Source organism: Aristolochia californica, unplaced genomic scaffold (assembly GCF_029961685.1).
Source record: "Aristolochia californica isolate CCGP_79_NKW_82.1479 unplaced genomic scaffold, dmAriCali1.0.hap1 SCAF_7, whole genome shotgun sequence".
In the NCBI taxonomy this organism is placed as follows: domain Eukaryota; kingdom Viridiplantae; phylum Streptophyta; class Magnoliopsida; order Piperales; family Aristolochiaceae; genus Aristolochia; species Aristolochia californica.
The window spans coordinates 32,848,046-32,870,142 of NW_027182268.1; the positions used below are offsets into that span (position 1 = coordinate 32,848,046).

Consider the following 22,097-nt stretch of genomic DNA (forward strand, 5'->3'; position numbering starts at 1 on the left):
ATTACTAAATATAAAGATTTTGAATTTATTAGTTGATTTTTTTTATAAAAAAATTAGCTAATCTTTTTGAGATAGATGTTAAACACAACTTTACACATTTTATGTGCAAAACTTAAACTTCAATCACACAAGCAATGTTAAATAAAATATGAAAACTTATCACTGTATTAAGATCAAATTAACCTATGGCTTGGTATGATCCTTCAACACTTTCAATGGATTTTACAGGAAAGGATGCAATCACTTTTTTAAAAGTAATCAATACTAAGCTAACATACTATTTATTCAGCTATTAAGTTACATATGTAAGGAAGGAAAACATCCTCAGGCAGATCAAAATTTATCTATGATTAAAGGACAAAGAAGAAAGCCCGAGGAAGATCAAATTTCATTAGTGGTGGCCAGAATCAGACCCTGCTGTTAGTGCATCTCCAAAAGCCAAAAGCCAATAGCCAATAGCACCTACTTTTACAAATACAATGAATTGGCAAATATTATTCCTCGACGGAGGCTCTCACTACCTGCACCGAACTTTTTCTCCAAATCTACTTCCCCAACAGCCTTAGCAGCTCCACGCAACTGAAAAGACCATTTTTATTTTGTCAAGATCATGCAAGTATGAAAACTCGTAAAATGATAGTTTGACAGCAATAATGCAAGTTCACTCAACACAAAATGCAGTTGTGAGCTCAAATAACCATTTTCAAGAATTGCAGTCAATAGAGAAGCTGAAGCAGATGATGGATAATATTAGGTGTAGGAATGAGTCCACACATTCAGTCAATAAAACTGCCTAGTTACTTGATTTGCCCCAGCTCCTACTTCATGTTGATTCCTTATCAATTAACAGCTTCATATCTTAAACAAGAACCTTGCCAAAGATGGGGATGTCCAATATTACCTGGTTCAAAAACTCATCTAACCTCCTCGCAAGACGTATTATGCTCCCTTCAAAAATGTCTGTCATTTGAATAACTTCCGCAAAAGTTGCCCCCTAAGAAATTGAGTTAACGATGAGTAACAAACACAAGGGCATTGGTTCAGCAGGGTAAATCAAACCATTCAACCAGGTTAAGCATTCTGCCATCCAGCAAATGTCATCATTTTTTTGAGAAAAAATTTAAATAATGAAAAATTCCATGCTCAAGTGGTGATACTAGTTTATGGGCACAATAATCTTTTGCCCCTCTTTTCCAAATTATATCATAAGAAACACTTCAATTGTCAGCTATTATGCAACTGAGTGATGCTAAGTCAATATTGGATTATTATGATCCACCTGGGTCATCATTTTGCATCACACTCATCAACCTGAGGTCTGCACTGTCAACTCAACAGCAACATCAGCAATAATCTGTTGTAACCGTTACTTCTCATATTTGCATAACAATATCAATCATAAATGTCAGTTAGGTGAACGGCAACTCTTTGGAAAGCCATCTAGATAAAACACACATCAATAGGCATGATCCCCAAAAGACATTTAAGGCAGTACACGTATGATTCCCATATAGTATTACAGTTGAATGCACAGAAGAAAAGTAAGAACTAGAAGCAATATGGCATGGCACTATACAGTAGTAAGCAGTACTAATATTTTCTGCTTCCAATCACTGCATTCGAAGGAATAGCAGGCTTAATGCGAACATCCAGTATTATGTTAGTGATCACAGTGTGGAGGACCGCATTTGCTTCATCCTTGATAATAGCAGATTTAATGTGAACATTCAGTATTATGTTAGTGATCATGAAGCAGAGAATGCGTTCGCTTCACCCTTGACATCAATTCACTATTATGCTCTACAGCCAAACTGGGACCAATTAAATCTCTGGTACTTTTTCTTGATCCTGATAACTTAGGAAAGGAGAGTCCCTATTCTTGATAGCCGGTTTCAATATACAACAAAAACTTTCTCAAAAACAAAATATACAAGAAAAACTAAAACACAAGAGAAAAACAGAAAAAAGAAAAAAAAAGAAAAAGAAAATCGGACAAACCTTTGACCAACAATAGATGACATCCATCAGGTATGGTCTAACTGTTGATTCCACATACTCTTCGACATTTATCTCCAACTTGCACTCCCGTTGTATCTGGATACATACATACTCCCATTATACAACATATGATACAATGAATGATTATTGACCAGGAAAGAAAATATGCTACACCAACACATTTTCATACCTCAGCAATTTTTCTGGCCGTTTCTTGCAGCTGTTGCAGAGGCTTGGCTAGCTCCTTTCTCAATTGTATCTGCTCATTTGATTTATCTCCTGGAATGAAGCAGCTAGCAAGTGCGGCAACTTGGTGGTGATCAAGATCATTGAAAGTACCTAACCAAATACTTAATTAGATTTTGGTGCAAGAAAATTTCTGAAATAGAAAATATCTAACCTTTAGGAGCAAAAATCACCATTAAACATCAATTCAGTCACCAACAGTTCATCTCCTGTATCTATCAAGCATGCAGCTCTTCCCTTCAGTTGAACTACACCATCAGAATCAATATGGCCAAGCCTTTTCAAAACTCGGGCACGATTTTTCAGTTCATCACGGAATTTTTGAAGCTGTAAAAATAAAATTGGCATTTTTACATTTCCATAATGAGAAAATATACAAAAAACTGTCACACATCATTGCAGTAGCTTCCACCCCTGACCAAGCCATTTGGACTAACCTTGTAAGCAAGGACTAAAACACACACTTCATATATTTTTCTAGGTAGAGGTGTAAAGAAACAAAACCTAATTCCTATCATGTCGAAACTAGGTCAACATTAAACCGTATAGATATTATCAGGCCCAGGAGATAACGATCCCCTAGAGTCAAAACTCAAATCAATATAAAGAAAAGAGTACAAAGGAAACAGTGGGAGTTGCTTCAAAAAAAAAAAAAAAAAAAAAAAAAGAAAGAAAAGAAAAACAATAGGAGAACAGAATTCAACTCAAGCTTTGAAAAGCACAGTTTGCGAGAATTTAACTAGTATATCTTCACCTGAGAATCCCGCATCTTTGACCTAAGCTGTTGAATCTCGTGATTCACCTCTGCCTTTCTTTGGAAACACTTTATCTGCTGCTCATCTTGGTAGGACTGAGGAGATGGAATGGTTAAAATAGAATAATAAGAGAAACTATAGTGAAAAATGGGTGATAAGAAAAGGCAGAGTGATACAGAAAATGTTTGGCATATTGTTTAAAAGTCAAAGCAAAAACGATTCCTTTAACTTTATCAGTTATTTGTTTTGTTTGAATGGTGATCCCTGAAATAAAAGTTCCACTCTTTTATGATGCAAATTCGTAAAAGTGGAGAAAGTTACAGTTTAGACTTGAAAATATAGGGAGGATGCACCAACACCTCAAGCTAAAATTACAGCCAGAATGTCTCTAGCTAAATTATAGTTTATTATTGCAGGATCATGTGGTTCTTCATGCAGGACAAAGAGATGAGTGAAGTGCATTGAAACAAACAGCTCAATGGATGATACTTAACTAGAGAATTAAATAAGAATTCAAAGCTTTGCTAGAAACAAATGTAGTACGAAAGCTATGCGACTCAAGTGGTTTAACTATTTCTTGAATGTGATGACACATATATGCTACTACACCCGATACCCTGGTTAGACTTGAATCCAAGGCCTCACATTAGAAACCTCCCTTCGTAGCCATTGACCCAAACCCCAAACTAAGAGTAGAAACCATTTAACTCATATGAATAAAACTATTTATCAAACCCAAGATTTCCAGTATCGGTGCCAAACCTTATGGAGTGGATGAACATGTAGTTTCTGCTCTAGTTCATCAATCTGGTTAACCAAATCAACAAACTCTGGTTCCTGGATGCCCATATCCTGCCAGATAACATCCAAAGCAAAGCTAATAAAATAAAATCAAAACACCAGAAACTATTTGTCTTTCTCATAAATACATTGCTTAAAACTCCTTCACATGAACAGGAAACAGAAAGTCAGAGTGGGCAGGCTGGTTTGGTTCTTAAGCATAACCAGTTCATAAAAATGTTGTTTGTATGAAAATATGGAACTGGAGGTATTTTGGTCCTTACACATATATATTCATGATTTCTGTTGGCTAGGAAGGTCATAGGAAAGTGATTCATCAGTCTTATTATTGTTTCATTTTTGGCCTTATATCGCTGTATACAGTTGACACATGTATTACGGGCAATTTTTTTTCTTTTTGATCATCTTTTTTACTTGTGATGTAATAAAGAGATTAAGGATCGAATTTCTCCCTAACTGCTGCTGGCTCTCCATGCAGCCTTTCTCCCTCTTTTCACCCATTTCTTCCTTCTTTCTCTTCTCTTTACTTCCATATTATATGATTTTACACTGTTCATAATACCCAAAACTTTTGAAGCTGCATGTCTATATCATGGATTTTCCTTTAATGACTACAGTTTTAACAAAAGCAACAACAAGGAGAAGAAAACAACAGCTTATAAAAAAAAAAACATTAATAACAATACCACTGCCATCCTCGACATAAATCTTCATTATCTGGTACTCATTAATGAGACAAAGTAGCTGAATATTGGTCATTTAAGTCTCTGATACACAATAATATTGCAGCGGCAAGTGAAAATGAGTTTGTGAGGTGCAAGTCATATTACTAAATATAACAGCAATTGAGGACGATGAAACAATTGGAATTGATTTGTTGAGTGGGTTATAAGATTGAGCAATAGGGCTCCTAAGTGGCTAATCATTTTGGGATGGAACCGGGCTCAATCCAAAAATCCAACATGGTATGAGTGTAGATTATGTGTGTGGGCCAAGGTCTAGTTTGTGCTTCCTAGGTTATTTGTGTTGTGCGCTCCATAAAATAAGAGCCTGTGTGTTATTGGCCGCCCCATTAGAGGGTTTTTGACCATGTCTCAGACCTGTTATGTGTAAGCATGAAAATGAAAGGGAGTGTTGAGTGAGAAAAAGTCCCACATTGAAAAATGAGAAGAAAATTTAATCTTGTTAAATTGGGTCCAAGGCCTATCCCAAAATGACTAGCCAACTTAGGAAACCTCTTTACCAACTAATAAACTCAAGATCTTTGTACTTACTAATCTACGTGGGACTATTCCTCACGTGTAGACCATCTTTTGTGGCTCTACAAGTGGATAATTTAGGAGTAGGCAGTTTAGGTGTAGGCCCTCTTTTGTAGCTTTACAAGTAGATAATTTTTTTTTTAGGTGTAGGCCCTCTTTTGTGGCTCTACAAGTAGATAGTTTAGGTGCAGGACCACATATGAATACCCGATCTGATACCATGTTAAATTGGGTCTAAGGCATATCCCAAAATGACTAGCCAACTTAGGAAACCTTTTTACCAACTAATAAACTCAAAATCTTCGTGCTCACTAATCTATGTGAGATTATTCCTTTAACAAATCTGTTACAAGGTTGAACAATATGCCTACTAAGTGGCTAGTTATTTTGAACTGAAACCAAACTCCAAAAAAAAAAAAAAAAATCCAACAAAATTCTTCATTTCTCAGCACCTTAATATCAACGGAAGTAATAAGACGGCACTAATAGAATGCCGTTGCAAACTACAATTATTCAAGCATGAGTATCTCTTTATTTTCCCCTGCTCTTAATGATTGCATGCAATATATATTTCACACTTGCATACTCAATGTCTTCTAACTCAGATTCATTAAGATGCATAGCCTATTAGCCGGCGCATCGACAAGATCAAGAGACGTTTTCTGTGGCACGACACTAGAAATGAGTTTCACTATCACCTTGTCAGTTGGGATGAAGTGTGTATGCCAAAGTCTTTGGGTGGTCTCGAGATTAGACGCACCAAGGAAACGGGGCATGCTCTATTACTCAAGTTGTTTTGGAAGCTCAACTCTACCTCGGGGGCTTCGTGGAAGCCAATGGTTGCCTTCAAGCTTTGGCATCTTGGAGATAGATGGATCACTGACTGCAACTGTCGTCACCTCTCTCCTATTCCATTTGCTCTCCACATTCCGCACTGCCATTCGGTTCTTTGTTGGAGATGGCTTCAGTTTGTGCTTCTGGACGGATTGGTGGTTGGGCGATGGCTCTCTTGCCTCGTCTTATCCACCACTAACCGCGACTTATCTGTCTCTAACACTAGGGGCAGTGGCTCATGGAATCTTTGTCTTAGACACGGCCTTATTGATGAGAAAGTCATTTCTGTATGTAGCTTGATTGATAGTCTTGGTAGTGTTAAGGTCCGTCATCAAACGACTAACCGGATGATTTGGCTCCCTGATGACAGCAATCGATTCTTGGTCTCCTTGGCCTACTGCCATCTTATAGGATGGACTTGGCAACCCGCCCCTCACCAGGTAGCCTTTGCTTGGCGTTTGTCGACCCCGCCGAAGGTAAAGTTTTTTCTTTGGAGTGCCAGCTGCAACAAGATCCTCATTACAGACACCGCTCCTGATCTTCTCTACCTCTTATGCGGGACGGAAGCTGAAACTATTAACCACCTTCTCCTCCACTGTGGTTTCACCTAGAGGTTTGGACTTGCATGATTAACAGTATGGGTCTCAGCTTCTGCATCCCACTCGACCTAAGCACCATGTGTCGTTCCTCCTCTGCGACCCACCTTCCCAACCTGGGCAAGCTTCTACTAGCTGCCTGCATTGCTTTTGTCCCTTGGTGCCTCTGGAATGAGAGGAACTTCAAACGGTTGGACTGTGCTTTCTGCTATGCTACAGAGGTTTGCTACACTGACACAAGGCTCATCTCTACCTGGATCCGCACTCAGAAAGAATTCACCTGCCTCTCTTGTGCCCTGACCCGCACCAACTGGAAGAATGTTGCTTAAATGTCTGTCCCCTATGCCCCCCACCAAGTTGTTGTTTGGGCCCCTCCTCCCACTGGATATTATAAGTTAAACTTTGATGGCAACGCCTTTGGGAACCCTGGTTTGGCTGATTTTGGTGGGGTATTTTTTATTCGGGAGGCACTGCCATGCTCTCTTACTCTGGCCCTCTCGATATTGCTGACTCGACCACTGCTGAGTTCTTTGGTCTCCTTCACGATTTGTATTTTTCAAGACCACTTCAGTGGTTCCCTTATCATAGAGGGAGACTCCAAGGTCGTCATCAGATGGTGTTCCACTTCATCCTTCCCCACATGGCGTCACCGGCATATTTTTTTGATATTTTGGACAATGTTTCCACCACTTCTTGTACTTGGTCTCATGTACTTAGATCAGCCAATTCGACTACTAATTTGTGTGCTAAATTGGAACCCCCCTTCAATCTCTTTTTGTTAGGGGAAGTCTCCCTTGATGTACCCTCCTTCTCTTTGAAATAAAATTATCAACATTTCAAAAAGAACTCTCGGGACTGTTGCACGGGCTCAAAATCTTCTCTAGCCACCTCTTTGGTCCCCTTTGTATTGAAGGCGATTCAAAGTGATCATCAATTGGTGTGCAACCCCCGTCAAGCCCCCATGACGTCATTGGGATATGTTCAATAAAATATGTAATTTATTTTTCCCTTTAAACTGTAAATAGAATCACATTACACACTTTGCTAATCACCTGGCAGACACCCAGGCCAAGGTGGGCATTTCTCTCCAACACTTTGTTGTGGAGTCAGGCCCCCAAACCTAGGTTTGTAATTTTCTCTTCTCCTTATCAATATACGCACTATTCATAAAAAAAACAAAAAAAAATATGCATAGCTTATTTGCCACATTCAACATCTGAAAAAAAAACATGAAGGCAAGATTGTGGGTTTAATAGGCCATAACAGAGAATGACATGCACATAGTACACCTTTTTCAGATTGTATTTTATTTTTCATAATTATTACCTTTATTATGAAATTACAGGAAATAAGGAAGAAGAAACCTTTAGGTTCTATTTAACTCCTTCAATGGGCACATAACCTATAATGATGGCTATCACAGTACAATTATTTTCAGATTGACAAACACATACAACATTTTAGATGTACTACAAAACAAATTTAGAACATCAAACAAAAAACATGAGGGAGGTATCTATGAATCACTCAACCTTAGAGCAAGTAAGAGGACATCAAAAAGAATTTCTAGAAAAGGGACTCGTGAAATGGGATTACAAGCAAGATTCCTATAATGAGTCTGTGGACCCTAAAAAGTCCTCTTCAGTATGTACTAAAACAATCACATTAACACATAACAAGACTTAAGACCCCAGAATTTACAGCTGCAGATCTTAGTTCACAAGTTCCAAAGTTTTGCAAGTTACAGACTCCAAAATGAGTTATCTAACCATTCAAAAAAGAAATAAAATAAAAAAACACAATATCAAAATTTTGACTTAAAACACATAAAGTTTTTAGTCCATTGAAATAAATTGACTAGATACAATGAGAAGTATTAAATTAGATCAGTCCAGTGAAATAAAATGACTAGATACGTTGCGAAGTATAAGATAAAATCAGAAAAATTCACCAATTTACAAGAAATACAACATAATTCAGTTAAAATACACTGTTTAAGAGGCAGTTAAATCCACACTTTCCTGAACATAAATAGATATATACCTTTACAGGATCCAGTTTTGGAAGGCCCTTGGGAAAACGTGTTCCTAGTTCCTGAATAGCCAGGAGTACACCTTGCCTTGCTTCCACTGGCCGAAGATCGGAAGGAATAGATATTCTGATACTGCTGATAGCACAAATTAGAGACAACTGTACAAGAACCTGCACCAAGTCACATCCACAAATATCATTCGATCCAATGCAGAGAATCAAAACAACAAGTTGTAATGGCCTTAGAATTTGAACTGCCAACTGTCAAGAAATGTGAAACCGGCCTGCTAATGTTTCTTCTCATGAGCTATCTTTCAACTCACCACATGCATTTCACCCATTTCCCCGGTACGAGGTGGGCATGGCTTCGGTTGGCCAACGTTCTCACTTAGACCAGGAGAGCACTGAAGCAATATATCCACCATATAAGCTCCACTGCTACGCAAAGAGGTCAGGGAAGATGGCAGAGCACCTAAAGGAGCAGCAGGTTTTTTTACCACATTGACCACCACCCCCCAACCATAATCAGTACCACCATCCCGTACTTTAACCTGCGATTTTGAATGTATCAATAATATCACACTTGATCAATTTGCATCAGTAGAATGCTGCATAACCAAAATCTTAAAATGAACTGGAAGAAGAAAATGACTAAGATGAGGTCATACCAGCCTACCAGGAAGAAGAAAATACAAAACTCTCTCTGGTCTAGTGATTTCGGCCATCACCCTCTTTTCAAGTTCTGCTATATTAAGCCTCAACTTATGGTATTCAGCAAGTTCAGCCTATATGCCAAAAGAAGAAATTTTCAGTCCATAAAAAAACTGAATTGGCGGGAGTAAAACAGATGAAAAAAAAGGCCACCTCTCCTGATGCGTCCAGCATAGCAGCCTCTTTTTCAAGCTTAGAAACCTTTTCTCCAATATCAGGTAATGCCTGAAGAAAAAGAAACAGGTCAACCCTGCCAAAATGATAACCAAACAAAGGGGGAAAGGGAGAAAGATAAAACCTTTTCATGCTGAAACTGATGGAATGAATTCTTGATAACATGCTCAGCAGTAAATTGGCCCTCAGCCCGGCTCATTAGATTCAAAATTGAATAATAGCTTAGTCTGAAGGTGCTGACTAAAGGAGCAGGCTTACCCAAGACCATGTCCTTCAAAGTAGTCATCTCCAACTGAAATCAGACACAAGAGAACTCTATGTAAGCAGTACAAACAACTACTGAAACAGGTTCATGGTAGAACAAGATTGAATGCAAAGTTCACAACTATTGTTTTCTGCTGCACATTGTTTTCTCCAGAAGGTAGGATCTATAAATACTAATGAAATGAAGTGCTAAAGTTCAGCACCATTAATACGTGATAAAAACTAACAAAAGGGAATCGGGAAATAATATAAGACAACTGACACCATGATAACCATGAAGGTAATGGTCTCACTCACTAAAATAAAAAAACAATAACCCAACTCATACTAATTGAACCTCTCAAGTATCATATGCAGAGCAGCCCTAGCAGATAACTAGATAATAGCTGTTACAGGTCCAAATCTCCCATTTAAATACTTACAAGTGCTACCCCACCTAGGCATCATGAATAACTTCAAGTAAAATTTCAATACTACAACCAGAAGCTTTAACTACTTATTCAAGAACTAAAAAACTAATAAGTTGAATGGTGCAGGATGAATATACTGTAGTTAACAGTAACGCACCTTCTCATCAACCATAATTATGCAAATGCCACGTTCGTCTTTGCCACGACGCCCTGCTCGGCCACTCATCTATCCACATAACAATATTAGATAATAGGAATTATCATGGAGAAGTCCAAGGAATTAGCTACAACAAATTAGCAACCATGAAAATCATTTGCCCAACATTTACCTGGATGTATTCACCAGATCCAATGTAACGATGACTATCACCGTCCCACTTTTTGACTGATGTGAACACTACTGTTTTAGCAGGCATATTTAAACCCATGGCAAACTGCCACGCACAAGGAAAAGAAAGAACAATGAGATTCAACTTAACACTCGAAGTCCAAAAAAATGAATATAGTAGACTGTAAGAGTTGACAACGCACTGTTTCTGTAGCAAAGAGGGCTTTTACAAGACCTTCTTGGAATAAAAGTTCAACTGTTTCCTTAATTATTGGGAGAAGGCCCGAATGATGCACGGCAATACCACGCTGAAGAAGTGGCAACATCAATTCAATAGCAGGTAAACTTCTATCTTCTTCATTCAGACAAAGTATTGCATTCTCAAAGACCTCTTTTACAACATCCTTCTCCTCTTTTGTATTGAAGTCAAGTTTCGACATGGAAATAGCATGCTGTTCGCACTCTCTTCTACTAAAGCTGAAAATAATAACTGGCTGGAACATTTTCTCCATACACATCTGCAACAACATTTCATCATTTTTGTAGGCAACAACCATGACTATTTCAATTTGAAAGATAGCAACAATTACTTGGATGATCTCTAAGCAAGAAAACATTGGCCACGAATTTCATCCCTACACTTCCAGGTACACCTGAGATATGTGGATAGATGAAAAAACGAAAGAAAGAAAGAAAACATGTCTTTGTAAATTGTTAAGTTGGGTCCAAGGCCCATCCCAAAATGATTAGTCAAATTACGAAACCTCTTTCTCAACTAATAAACTCAAGATCTTTGTACTCACTAATCCATGTGGAACTATTCCTAAACACTTACCCTCACGTGTAGGCCCTCTTTTGTGGCTTTAAAAGTGGATAATTTTTTGGTGCAGTCCCTTTTTTGTGGGTCTACAAGTGGATAGTTTAGGTGCATACCCTCTTTTGTGGCTCTACAAGTAGATAATTTAGGTGTAGACCCTCTTTTGTGGGTCTAAAAGTGGATAGTTTAGGTATAGGCCCATATATAAATACCTACTTTGATACCATATTAAGTTGGGTCCAAGGTCTATCCCAAAATGACTAGCCAACTTAGGAAACCTCTTTCTCAACTAATAAACTCAAGATTTTTGTACTCACTAATTCATGTGAGACTATTCCTTAACATAAACTATACTTCAATTGTGGAAGAGGATCAAGAAAGACAAATGAGAAGAACGATAAGTGAACTGCCTATTGACATGCAAACTGTTAAGCACCTAGCCAATACTACCCAAAAGACCGGCCTGTTAGGAGCGGAAGACATAAGTACTTAACCCAGGACCATAACATCACACCCCACCTTCGCGAGCCGATGACCATGGCGACGCAACGACACTGGCCCAACCCGGTGACCTACTCTAGCGGCGGCCTACTTCTAGTGCCCCTTCGCAGTTCTCCAGGTCGCCCCCTCCGCTAGGTCGCCCCTTATGAACCTACCAGTAATTTTAATCCAGCCTTTGCACCCCCCAGGCCTCGAACTCGCGACGTGGGAACCCGCTCTGATACCAAATGTTGAGCACTTAGCCAATACTACCCAAAGGACCGGCCTGTTAGGAGCGGAAGACATAAGTACTTAACCCAGGACCATAACACAAACACAATCACATGCATTTGCTTAAATGTAAAGTGACTAAACGAACTACTGACAGCAACATGGCTACCAAGATGAACTTGATAGGTGCACACAAATGATGAAAATGATGAAATCTTATGTGGTTAAAACAGGAATTTCACCACAAATGCAAATAATCAGGGGAACCGCAGTGTATAGATTCACAGAAAGATATCAAATTCCATAACTTGATAACATTATACTTACAAGATTGATTTACGGAAATGAACGTCAATGGCAATTGAGATTATCAGACAATAAGTTAAGGCAAGAGATGTCATACCTTGACAATCTTATATATATCAGATCCTCCTGAAGCAGTCCCACCCTTAGCAATCCTCCCACTAGCTTTAGGACCTCCACTTTTGTTGCCATCAATGATCTTTTTTTGCTTTGTAAAATTATCCTGCAACTCCATAAATTTGTCCTCTCTAAACTGTTCGTTCTCATCCACAACAAGATACAACCCAGAACCTCCAATAGGAAACACATAATGCAAGAGAGGAGTGGGTCTAAAATCGGTGTATACAACATGACACGGTTGTTTGTGCAAGTTGCATATCCATTCAGCAAACTCGGTTGCATTTGACATAGTTGCAGAGAGAAATACCATTTTAATGGCAGGAGGCAAAAATATAATACTTTCTTCCCAAACTACACCACGTTCTCGATCCTTCATATAATGGATTTCATCAAAGATAACCCACGCAACCTCCTTCAGGACCTCAGAACCTCTATAAAGCATTCCTCTAAGAATTTCTGTAGTCATGACCAAACAACTGGCATTGGGGGAAAGAGTGACATCCCCAGTCATGAGGCCTACGTCTGAAAACTCTTTACTCAGCTCTCTATATTTCTGATTGCTCAATGCCTTTAAAGGGGAAGTGTAGATAACTCTTTGCTTATCCCTGAATGCCATTGCAATAGCATACTCTGCAACGGCTGTTTTGCCAGCTGAAGTGTGAGCAGATACCAAAACTGACTCCTTCCGCTCAAGACAAGCAACTGATACTTGCTGAAACGGGTCAAGGTTAAAAGGGTAGGTTTTCGCCATGTTACCATTGTAAACAGGATTTGAAAGTGTTCCATGTAGAGTCTCATCAATGGAGGAAGTGTACCCAACAGGAACTGCAACCTCATGGACACATGTACGAGACAGACTACGGCGTTTAGCTGCTGGCTCAGGAGGTATTTGAGATCCTTCAGAAGGTTGTTGCAAGACATCGGCAGGTTCAGGTGATTTTCTCTTGCCCTGAGTTGGTGACTCCCCCATTTCCTTCCGGGCTCTCGATAAATGACTTAGGTTCTATCGAAACTTCAGAGTGGGATGACCCTAGATATGTACGTATACGTACTGAAATATCAAAGATTAATCACGACCCGAATCCATATATAAATTTTTTCTCTATGATAAAAATTTCAGAAGCAGAAGGACCATCTCCACCACTACCTGCCGCCAGAAGACGAAAGACAAAGAGGAAGGACGAAGAGGAAAACGAAAGAGTTCGCCGGCTCTCTAAAATTACGCCGGAAGTAGAAATCGTGGTGGAGGAGCTCCGTAAAATTGCCGGACGGGGCTAATCGTACAAGAGGCCTGGTCGAACCGGAAGGTAAACGGGAACCGGGAACGCTGGAAGTCGAGCAGAGAGGGAAGAAGGAATTTTAGGGGGTTAGCGAAATTTGAAAGTGAAAGTTTTATTGAAAGTGAATTTTATTTATTGGTCCTCGCACCAGCGAAGGAATTTACTCTGCTTAAAATCCGTGTAAAACGATGGAGAGGAGCGAGAGGAGCGAGTGTCAGTGAATTCGACGGTTTATTTCTCTCGTATTATTTAGTTCATTCTATTAAGCCGTTACTCCAAAATTATCTCCTTTTTATTTGAATCATGTCAGGTAATGTACTAACGCAAAAATGGGAGAATTAGGTTTCATATATATTTTGTGAGTCATCTACATGAATCGCACGTGGGTTACGTTTCTCCCTCCCCTCGAAGGAAAAAATTTCCCTCATTTTCCTATGTTCTCCCTCTCCCTCGACCTTCCTTTCCCGACAAATTTTTTCGGCCCCTCTCGTCTTTTTCTCATCTTCGTACTCCCTTATCATCGTCTTCACATATCCTCTCCCCTCTCCCTTCTTTTCGTCTACACATCTCCTCTCCTTGTCTCCTCTCTCGGCCTCCCTCTCTTTTCTCTTGCGCCCGCGCCCCCCCCACCCACCCCGAGGTTTTCTTCGATTTAACCCATTTCGGTTTTGATTTTTTAACATTTAGACATCGATTTTCCCATTCGCCAGTGGTTTTCCCTAAATTTCAAAAGGTAAGCCGAAACCCTAATTTTTTTCAATTGATTTAGTGTTGTATTTAATTTAATTTTAATTTATGTACGTAATTTATATTGATTGTGGCCTAATTGTGGTATTTAGGGTTAGGGTTTATTTTGGGATTAGAGCTAGGGTTTAGTGTATTTAGGGTATTGTTCAAGGTATTTAAGGGTTTAGGGATTAGGATTTATGGTTTTTAAAATATTTTTTAGGGTTCTCGATTTTTGGGGTGATAGGGTTTGGGGCTTTTAGGGTTTTTTAATTCTAGGGTTTAGCCTTTAGGTACGAAATTAGGGTGTAGGGTTTTTTTCAAAAGAAATTAGGGTTCTTAGTTTTTGGGGTGATAGGATTTAGGGTTTGGGGCTTTTAGGGGTTTTAAGGTCTAGGGTTTTTGGTTATTTTTAATTTTTTAAGGTTCTCGGTTATGGTTTAGGGTTTAGGGTTTGGGGTATTTAGTCCAGTTCAAACAAGGCTGAGTCGTCCACACGAGAGTCCATTAACCAACGAAACCTGACCCCCATCACTGACGATGTATGGTTCGTAGTGACTGCGAAGTCATATGGGGATCTACTAGGGGTGTTCGGCGAATTTGGACTTGATGAGTGTGTTTTTACATTATTCTAGTCATTTGCAATGGAATTAGTTTGATTAATTTTGAAATGTTTTAGAATGTTATCGAATATTTTTGAAGTGCTATAGAATGATGTTGCCATGTGGTGAGGAGATTTGTGTGTTATAAATATCCACCACATGGTATTTTTTTTTTTTTTTTTGTTTCCCTATGTCCCTAGTTACTATGACTGGTAATGGTTGTCTAATAAAAAAAAATTCCATAAGGACCATCTCAGATTTAGATTATAAATGGCTGGAAGAAGACAATAAACTCCTCGATCATATAACATTTGGATCTTAGTGGATGACTGCAAAATACTCGATCTCTTGGTTGAGCAGGTCAATATGGGGAACAGAATGCCCAATGGGGTTTGGAAGTATGAGGTATATTTGGACTGTGTCAATAGGTTCAATGAAGACCCAACTAATAAAAAAATATTGAACAACTCAAGAATCGAATAAGATCATGGAAGAAAACTTACCAAGCAGTAACGAGTTGTCTCAACACTAGTGGGTTCGGCTGGGAAGCAACTGCATACCGAGTTACTGCATGTTAGTCTGTATGGCAAAACTACATCAAGGTCAATAAATTATGATGTACTGTGAAACATTTTGTATATTTTCCGCATTACTAGAACTCTATTCTAAGCCGTCTAAATGATATTTTATTCTAAATGGATGTGATTGGAGTTATGGATGTGGTTGTTTGTAAATTTGGATGTGGATGTGGTTGTGGTGGAAACAGAGATGTGTTTGTGCTGAAGATAGGGTGTGTTTGTGTTTATGTTTTTTCATTAATACATTTTGTGGTTTTGTGGTTGTGATTGTGGTTGTAGTTAAGATAGAGATGTGTTTGTGATGAAAATAGGGTGGGTTTGTATTTATGTTTTTGTGGTTTTGATTGTGTTTGTGGTGAAGATAAAAGTGTTTTTGTGTTTGTGTTTGTGTGTTGATATAAGTGGTTTTGTGGTTGTGAAAGTGTTTGTAGGTATTCATGAATAATTTGTCACACAAACAAAAAATTGACATTACATTCACCTTCACCACAATTATGTTCTCTAAGGCAAGGTATTTGTTATGGTCCCTAGCCATGGATCTAGTAACTCGGCGAGTTGAATATGAATCCAGCACTGTTAGAGGGTTTCTTAACACGTTTTTGTGAAAAGAAACTATCTTTTTCTTCCCTCACACGTTATAATTGAAAAGGAGTTTCCTTTTCTCAATTATAGATGCAACGAGCAAGTTAAAGAACTGTTTAAGCACTCAGATATGAAACCCCTCTTTTATGATTCATGTGAAGAGGGTTTTACTTGCTGTAATTACTCAAGAACAACCCCTTTCCCTTTACTGAATTCATTCCCCTTGAAAAGGAGTTTCCTTTTCTTAATTATGAATGCACCAATTCAAGCAAGAGACTGTTTTAAGGATCCAATTATGAAATCCCACTTTATACCTCACGTCAATGAGTAGGGTTTCTGAATTCATGCAACTACCAATGCTGAATGTAAAGAGGGCAGTCTCTGGCTCTTCTAAACTCGGAAAAGATAGATAAAAATACCTCTTGAAGACCTCCTTCAATTCAGCAACTCGAAAATCCCTTTCTTGATGCTAAGACTCAACCAAATCCTCCTTCCCTCACTGCTGGTTCGTCGAAGAGATGGATGACTATTGCAGCATGGAAGAGAAGGCTGATTCCTCCTCCTTTTCCTTCCAAGATCTCCTCAAAGACTCCCCAATGGATGCAGCAAACCCCCAAGAGAGTTCACACCAAGAACCCTAGAATAGAGAGCCTAGAAGGAACCTAAATTACCCTAGTTTATGTTAATTTCGAACTTGCTTTATTTCTCAATCCTTACCCCTTAAATAGGGTAATTAACATCAACATAGGTTAGGGTTATAAAACCCAATTCTACCCCTACCTTTAAGTCTTATTACAAATCAATAAAATTCGAAATTAAAAGCAACATAAATAATAAAAGTAAAGTAGATGACTCAGTCTTATTGAGTCCATAACAGTATTATCTATTTCATTGCAATAAGCGTGTACAACGTTCATATGGGATTGATAGTCCATTGTATTTGAAAAAAAAAAACATTAGAAAAATCACTTGTTAAATTTCTGAAAGTTTACAAGATGAGTCAAACTATCTTTCTCAAATTGGCCGAAATATTAAAGAGTAGAGGATTCTTATCAGACATAAAGACCATCTCAGTGGAAGAACAACTTGCATATTTTCTCTTCACTGTTGGTTAAAAATAATCGTATAGTGTCACATTAGATATGTTTGATAGATCAAACTGGACCATAAACAAATATTTCAATAAGGTGTTGGATGCAATTGTCAAATTACACTCTGATTACATTAAACGGCCTTCGAGAAGTACTCACGCAAATATTTTAAACAATCCCATGTTTTATCCTCTTTAAGATAACATCCAAGCCATCTGATAAATAATTTTAGGTTCACATCAAAGTTATGTTCGTATTAATTGAAATTGTGTCATTAGGATTGTATTAGGGTTATTGATGGAACTCATATCAAAGCTCACATCCCGTTTGATCAATAAACAATATTTTAAAATAGGAAGGGTTTTCTCTCACAAAATGTAATAGCAACATGTACATTTGACATACAATTCACTTATGTATTCGCTAGATGGGAAAAATCAACAACCGATTCATGTGTACTGAAGTCAACATTAACGAGATGAGATAAACTTTGGGTACCTTAAGGTAAATAACATTTTTTTGTTTTGTATTTTTTATCTATTATTATTTTCAATTAATTCACATGGTTTATATCTTCTATTGTAGGTAAATATTATTTAGTTGATGTTGATTGTGCAAATCTTCCAGTATTCTTGGCTCCATAATTTGGTGACAATCCTCCTAAAAATGAGAAAGAATTCTTCAACCGAAGGCACTCATCCTTGATGACTACTATTGAGCGTACTTTTGGGGCCTTAAAAGCTCGATTTAAATTATTTAAAGATGCTCCTCCGTTTACTTTTGAGATCCAAATAAAAATTATAATTGCTTGTTATATATTACATAATTATATATGTATGGAGGATTACTTAAATATCTCTGAAAATGAAGAGGATGATTTAGGTGATGAGTCTAGTGGATAAAATGATGAGGCTGATGGTGTAGATGATAATCAAGATAGCGATGATAGTGATGACCTTGTGGATGATGACAACCAACAAACAAATATTGGAAGGGAGCAAACAGTACAATCCGCTAGAGTATCATATTACCAAGATGTGTTAGCAACTCATATGTGGCAAAGTTATTTATTATTGTATCTTAATGAATATGAACATTTAGGTTATCTTTCATAGGTACTAACTTGAGGGCGGGGGGGGGGGGGGGGGGGGGGGGGGGGGGGGTTAGTGCGCAATGTAAGTTCAGAGGGAAATGAAATACAATGAAGAGTACTTTCCCTGGGGAAAGTGAGATAGAATGTAAAGTATTTGTTTGTGTTAGTGTGCGTAATGGAAAATGTAGTGTAAAGTACTTATTTGTGTTAGTGTGTGCAATGAAAAGTGCAGTGTAAAGTACTTGTTTGTGTTAGTGTGCACAATGGAAAGTGTTGTGTAAAGTGAATATAGATTATTTATTAAATAAAATATTTTGATATATCCGACTATCAGAAAATTAAATTAATATTAGTAAATTAATATTAATATTATATCTAACGATAATATATTAAATATAATAAGTAAACAAATGCTTACTTTTATATTATTAAAATTGTAATCAAATTTTAATTTTGTAATATATAAATATGAAATAATTATACAAATATCGTACTACATAGTGTACTACACAAATATCGTAATAATAAAAATAAAAATAATACAAATATAATTCAATCATCTTTTTAATATATAAGAAATATATCTGTTCATACAAAAGTACAACACAAAGAAATATATCTGTTCATACAAAAGTATAATATAATAATCAATAATTTTGCCAGATTTGAATCGCTAAAACATCTCGATAATATGATGCTCTTGCAGATTGTACTGTAGACTCCTTTTGAGTACTTCTTTGAGTATCCACATCATCCTCAACATCTTCACTATTGTCACTATCTTCAATATCACTTTCATTGTTATCTTCACAATGTTCTCCGCCAGAATCATTACTTGAATCAGCTTCTTCATCTTCAAATAAATCCATATGATCTTCCATGCGTATATAATTATGCAATACACAATAGGCAATCACAATGTTAACCTGGACATCAAAATCAAAAGGAGGAGCATCTTTTAATATCTTGAAACGAGCTTTTAAAGCCCCAAATGTATGCTCGATAGTGTGCCGTAAAGATGAGTGACTTCGGTTAAATAATTCTCTTTCACCCGTAGGAGTATTATTCACAAACTCTTGCAAGTGATAACGAGTACCTCGATAGGGAGCCAAGAACCCAGGAAGATTTGCATATCCAGCATCTACCAAATAATATTTGCCTACAATAAAATATATATCTATTATGATCTAAAAACAAATATAAATTTAAATAGACTATATAGAGAGAACCGATTTTTACCTTCAGGAACATAAAGTTTATCTTGTCTGGTTAATGCTGACTTCAATACACGTGAATCAGCTGCTGATCCCTCCCATCCAGTAAGTATATATGTGAATTGCATGTCAAATGTACATGCTACCATTATCTTTTGTGAGAGAAAACCCTTCCTGTTCCAGAATCTTGCTTGTTGATCAAATGGGATATGTACTTTAATATGAGTACCATCGATGACACTAATACAATCCTAATAAAAAAATCATTAATACGCATATATATTTTTATAGTAACTCAAAATTATTCATCAAACGACTTTATATTTACCTTAAAATATAGATAATAGATATCACTATTCAAAATCTTTGAATGAGTACATCTTGAAGATTGCTTGATGTCATCAGATTGTAGTCTAATAATAGCTTTTAACACCTTGTTAAAATACTTACTAATTGTCCAATTTGATCTTTCAAACATCTCTGAGGTGACACTGTAAGATTGTTGTTGACCAACAATGATACAAAAATATGCAAGTTGTTCTTCCACAAATATTGTCCTTGTATCAGATAAAAGTCCTCTACTTTTCAAGATTCTAGCCAACTTGAGAAAAATAGTTTGATTCATCCTATACACTTTTCAAGTTTCCAGCCAACTTGTATCATATAAATAGTCCTCTAAGGGTTGATGACATATTGTTAATAGCCTCAACGATCCAGTTAGCATTTTTAACTAATGGTTCGGATCTCTTCTTACGCCGAATAGAAGAAGTTCTATCCCCATCATTGCTTTGTGCTTTGCTTTTCGGAGAAGCATCACTTGGAGACTCTATAATGTTGGGTGTTGGGATCTCCCTGACTGCATCATCTTCATCAATGTCATCAATCGTTGTCCCTTCTACAAAAGTCGAAAGGTTATCATTTGACTCCATGCTTGTTTGTCTCGCTTTCCCTACGACCATAGTGTTTCCAACCACAATAGCCAATTTTTCATAGAGCAGACAACCGTCTCGCCTATACTTGTCGGCTTCTCTTTGCGTCTACATGAAAAGTTATTGTTTAAAATACTAAAAAGCATGATTAATAAAGCAAGAAACATAATATTCTATGTTACATTTACAAACCTTTATGTAGTTTTGCCATACTGTCTTACTAGCAATGACTTTCTGGGTTGTTGGATCCCACCCAAAGCCGCTAGTGTTTAGGCATGTACTCACAATCATATACATTCTTTTCTAAGTCCTCACACGGTTTTTCAACTGTTCTACTGTTTTTTGGTTCGCTGCGTCCATATTGAACATCCTGACACAATCATTGAAAACTTCATGTTTCCAAACTCCATTGGGTAATTTGTTACCCAAATTGACTTGCTCACTGAGCAAATCAAGCATTTTACAGTCTTTGTCAGACGTTCATGTGTCGTATGACCTCTTTGTAGTGCTATCCATAATGTCTTTACCTTTCCTCCTTCCAGCCATCTAAAACTCATAACAAGTAGACAATGAAACATAGAGCTTACGAAAGAGCCATAAACTTCACACATCATAGTTAAAGCCTTCATACATAAAAGGATAAGAAACTTACCAGAAGAGCATCACCGATTCACACAACATAGTTGTTGGAGCCATATGTCCTTAATAAGCCATTTTTTTATTTTTAATATAATTGGTGATATGAACTCACACTAGTTGCCAAGGTCAACAAATTTCTACTTTCCTAGTGGAACTAATTGACTAGATAGGCTGGTTTGTGCACTTATCAATTTATTTTTTTAATCACTTTTAATAGGAGTCAGCAGGCAATAAATGTTTAAAAAAAAAGTCTTGTCTAATGGGGACCATAGGAAGATACACATCTATGGCCCGAGGATTGAATTTATTCTAATGGGGACCTAATTTATGAAAAAATCCAAAAATCCAGTTGATAACTTCGTTTATTATCACGTGACTTTGCATCAACATCTACTCCCTCTCCTTTTCTATCCAAAATAAGAACTGAAAAACAATGTTTGAACTCGAACAATGAGAAAAAGGAGCAAAGTGCCCCTCTTCTAGCCCCATGTTTTTTCTTGCCTCTCAACTCCTGAGTGGAATCATATTATTAATTATACGATCTTCCTCTGACGCTCAAACACGAAATTTTTCTTAATGCAGAGCATGACAATGTTAACCAACACGAAATATTTCTTTTGCCAGATGTCTGAGAGAAAACTTCAATACTTCAAGATAAACAAAAAAACAAGAAAAAAAACTGAAAAAACAAATGCAAATAACTTCATAAATACCTCGAATCAAGCAGGAGAGGTTGCGGAGAGGGGAGACTGGTTCGTCGACGGTTGTTGGTGGCGAGAGGAAGAGAATCAAGTGCCGGGGAGAGGTCGCAGAGGGGACAATTGAAATCGCCAATGGTCGCGAGCGAGGAAAGTGTCAGAGACGTTGCAAAGAGAGGGGAGAGCTCTCGCCCAAGGTCGTCAGAGCTGGGGACGGTGAGAGGAGCGCCGGAGATAAGGTCACAGGGCGATTGAAATCGCCTAAGACGAGCGAGCGAGGGAGAAATTTTTTTTTCTCCTAAACCCT

At 37.6% G+C, this 22,097-nt stretch overlaps 3 protein-coding genes across 4 annotated transcripts; all 3 read right to left on the minus strand.

Moving 5' to 3' along the window:
• Window positions 1-369: 369 nt before the first annotated feature.
• LOC137936688 (DExH-box ATP-dependent RNA helicase DExH10) lies at window positions 370-13,696 on the minus strand. 2 transcript variants are annotated; one of them, XM_068781515.1, is made up of 17 exons: window positions 13,506-13,695; window positions 12,339-13,409; window positions 10,611-10,925; window positions 10,409-10,513; window positions 10,237-10,305; window positions 9,530-9,697; window positions 9,385-9,456; window positions 9,189-9,305; window positions 8,844-9,071; window positions 8,533-8,691; window positions 3,762-3,851; window positions 2,999-3,094; window positions 2,418-2,571; window positions 2,189-2,337; window positions 1,999-2,094; window positions 902-994; window positions 370-579 (listed from the first exon to the last, which is right to left on the minus strand). In XM_068781515.1, the coding sequence occupies exons 2-17, from the start codon at window positions 13,326-13,328 to the stop codon at window positions 469-471; spliced, it is 3,012 nt and encodes a 1,003-aa protein (XP_068637616.1). In that variant the 5' UTR covers window positions 13,329-13,409; window positions 13,506-13,695; the 3' UTR covers window positions 370-468. The 2 variants fall into 2 exon arrangements, with proteins under 2 accessions (XP_068637616.1, XP_068637617.1); XM_068781516.1 differs by having other exon boundaries at window positions 9,385-9,432; window positions 12,339-13,696.
• Window positions 13,697-18,957: 5,261 nt separating this feature from the next.
• LOC137937327 (protein ALP1-like) lies at window positions 18,958-19,673 on the minus strand. The gene is made up of 2 exons (XM_068782398.1): window positions 19,550-19,673; window positions 18,958-19,469 (listed from the first exon to the last, which is right to left on the minus strand). Exons 1-2 carry the CDS (start codon window positions 19,671-19,673, stop codon window positions 18,958-18,960), a joined length of 636 nt encoding a protein of 211 aa, XP_068638499.1.
• A 510-nt stretch (window positions 19,674-20,183) lies between these two features.
• On the minus strand, window positions 20,184-20,750 carry LOC137937328 (uncharacterized protein At2g29880-like). Its single transcript, XM_068782399.1, has 2 exons — window positions 20,646-20,750; window positions 20,184-20,561 (listed from the first exon to the last, which is right to left on the minus strand). Exons 1-2 carry the CDS (start codon window positions 20,748-20,750, stop codon window positions 20,184-20,186), a joined length of 483 nt encoding a protein of 160 aa, XP_068638500.1.
• Between the last annotated feature and the right edge of the window lie 1,347 nt (window positions 20,751-22,097).

What these genes read in the sequence shown, in the direction of transcription:
- LOC137937328 (XM_068782399.1), bottom strand. Translation starts at nt 20,750, where the DNA reads ATGTATATGATTGTGAGTACATGCCTAAACACTAGCGGCTTTGGGTGG. An exon ending in TATGGCAAAACTACATAAAG is followed by an intron (nt 20,562 to 20,645) that starts GTTTGTAAATGT and finishes CTTTTCATGTAG; the next exon opens with ACGCAAAGAGAAGCCGACAA.
- LOC137936688 (XM_068781515.1), bottom strand. Translation starts at nt 13,328, where the DNA reads ATGGGGGAGTCACCAACTCAGGGCAAGAGAAAATCACCTGAACCTGCC. An exon ending in ATATATATAAGATTGTCAAG is followed by an intron (nt 10,926 to 12,338) that starts GTATGACATCTC and finishes ATGTTGTTGCAG; the next exon opens with ATGTGTATGGAGAAAATGTT. An exon ending in TGCTGGACGCATCAGGAGAG is followed by an intron (nt 9,306 to 9,384) that starts GTGGCCTTTTTT and finishes TTTGGCATATAG; the next exon opens with GCTGAACTTGCTGAATACCA.
- LOC137937327 (XM_068782398.1), bottom strand. Translation starts at nt 19,673, where the DNA reads ATGGTAGCATGTACATTTGACATGCAATTCACATATATACTTACTGGA. An exon ending in TAAACTTTATGTTCCTGAAG is followed by an intron (nt 19,470 to 19,549) that starts GTAAAAATCGGT and finishes ATTTTATTGTAG; the next exon opens with GCAAATATTATTTGGTAGAT.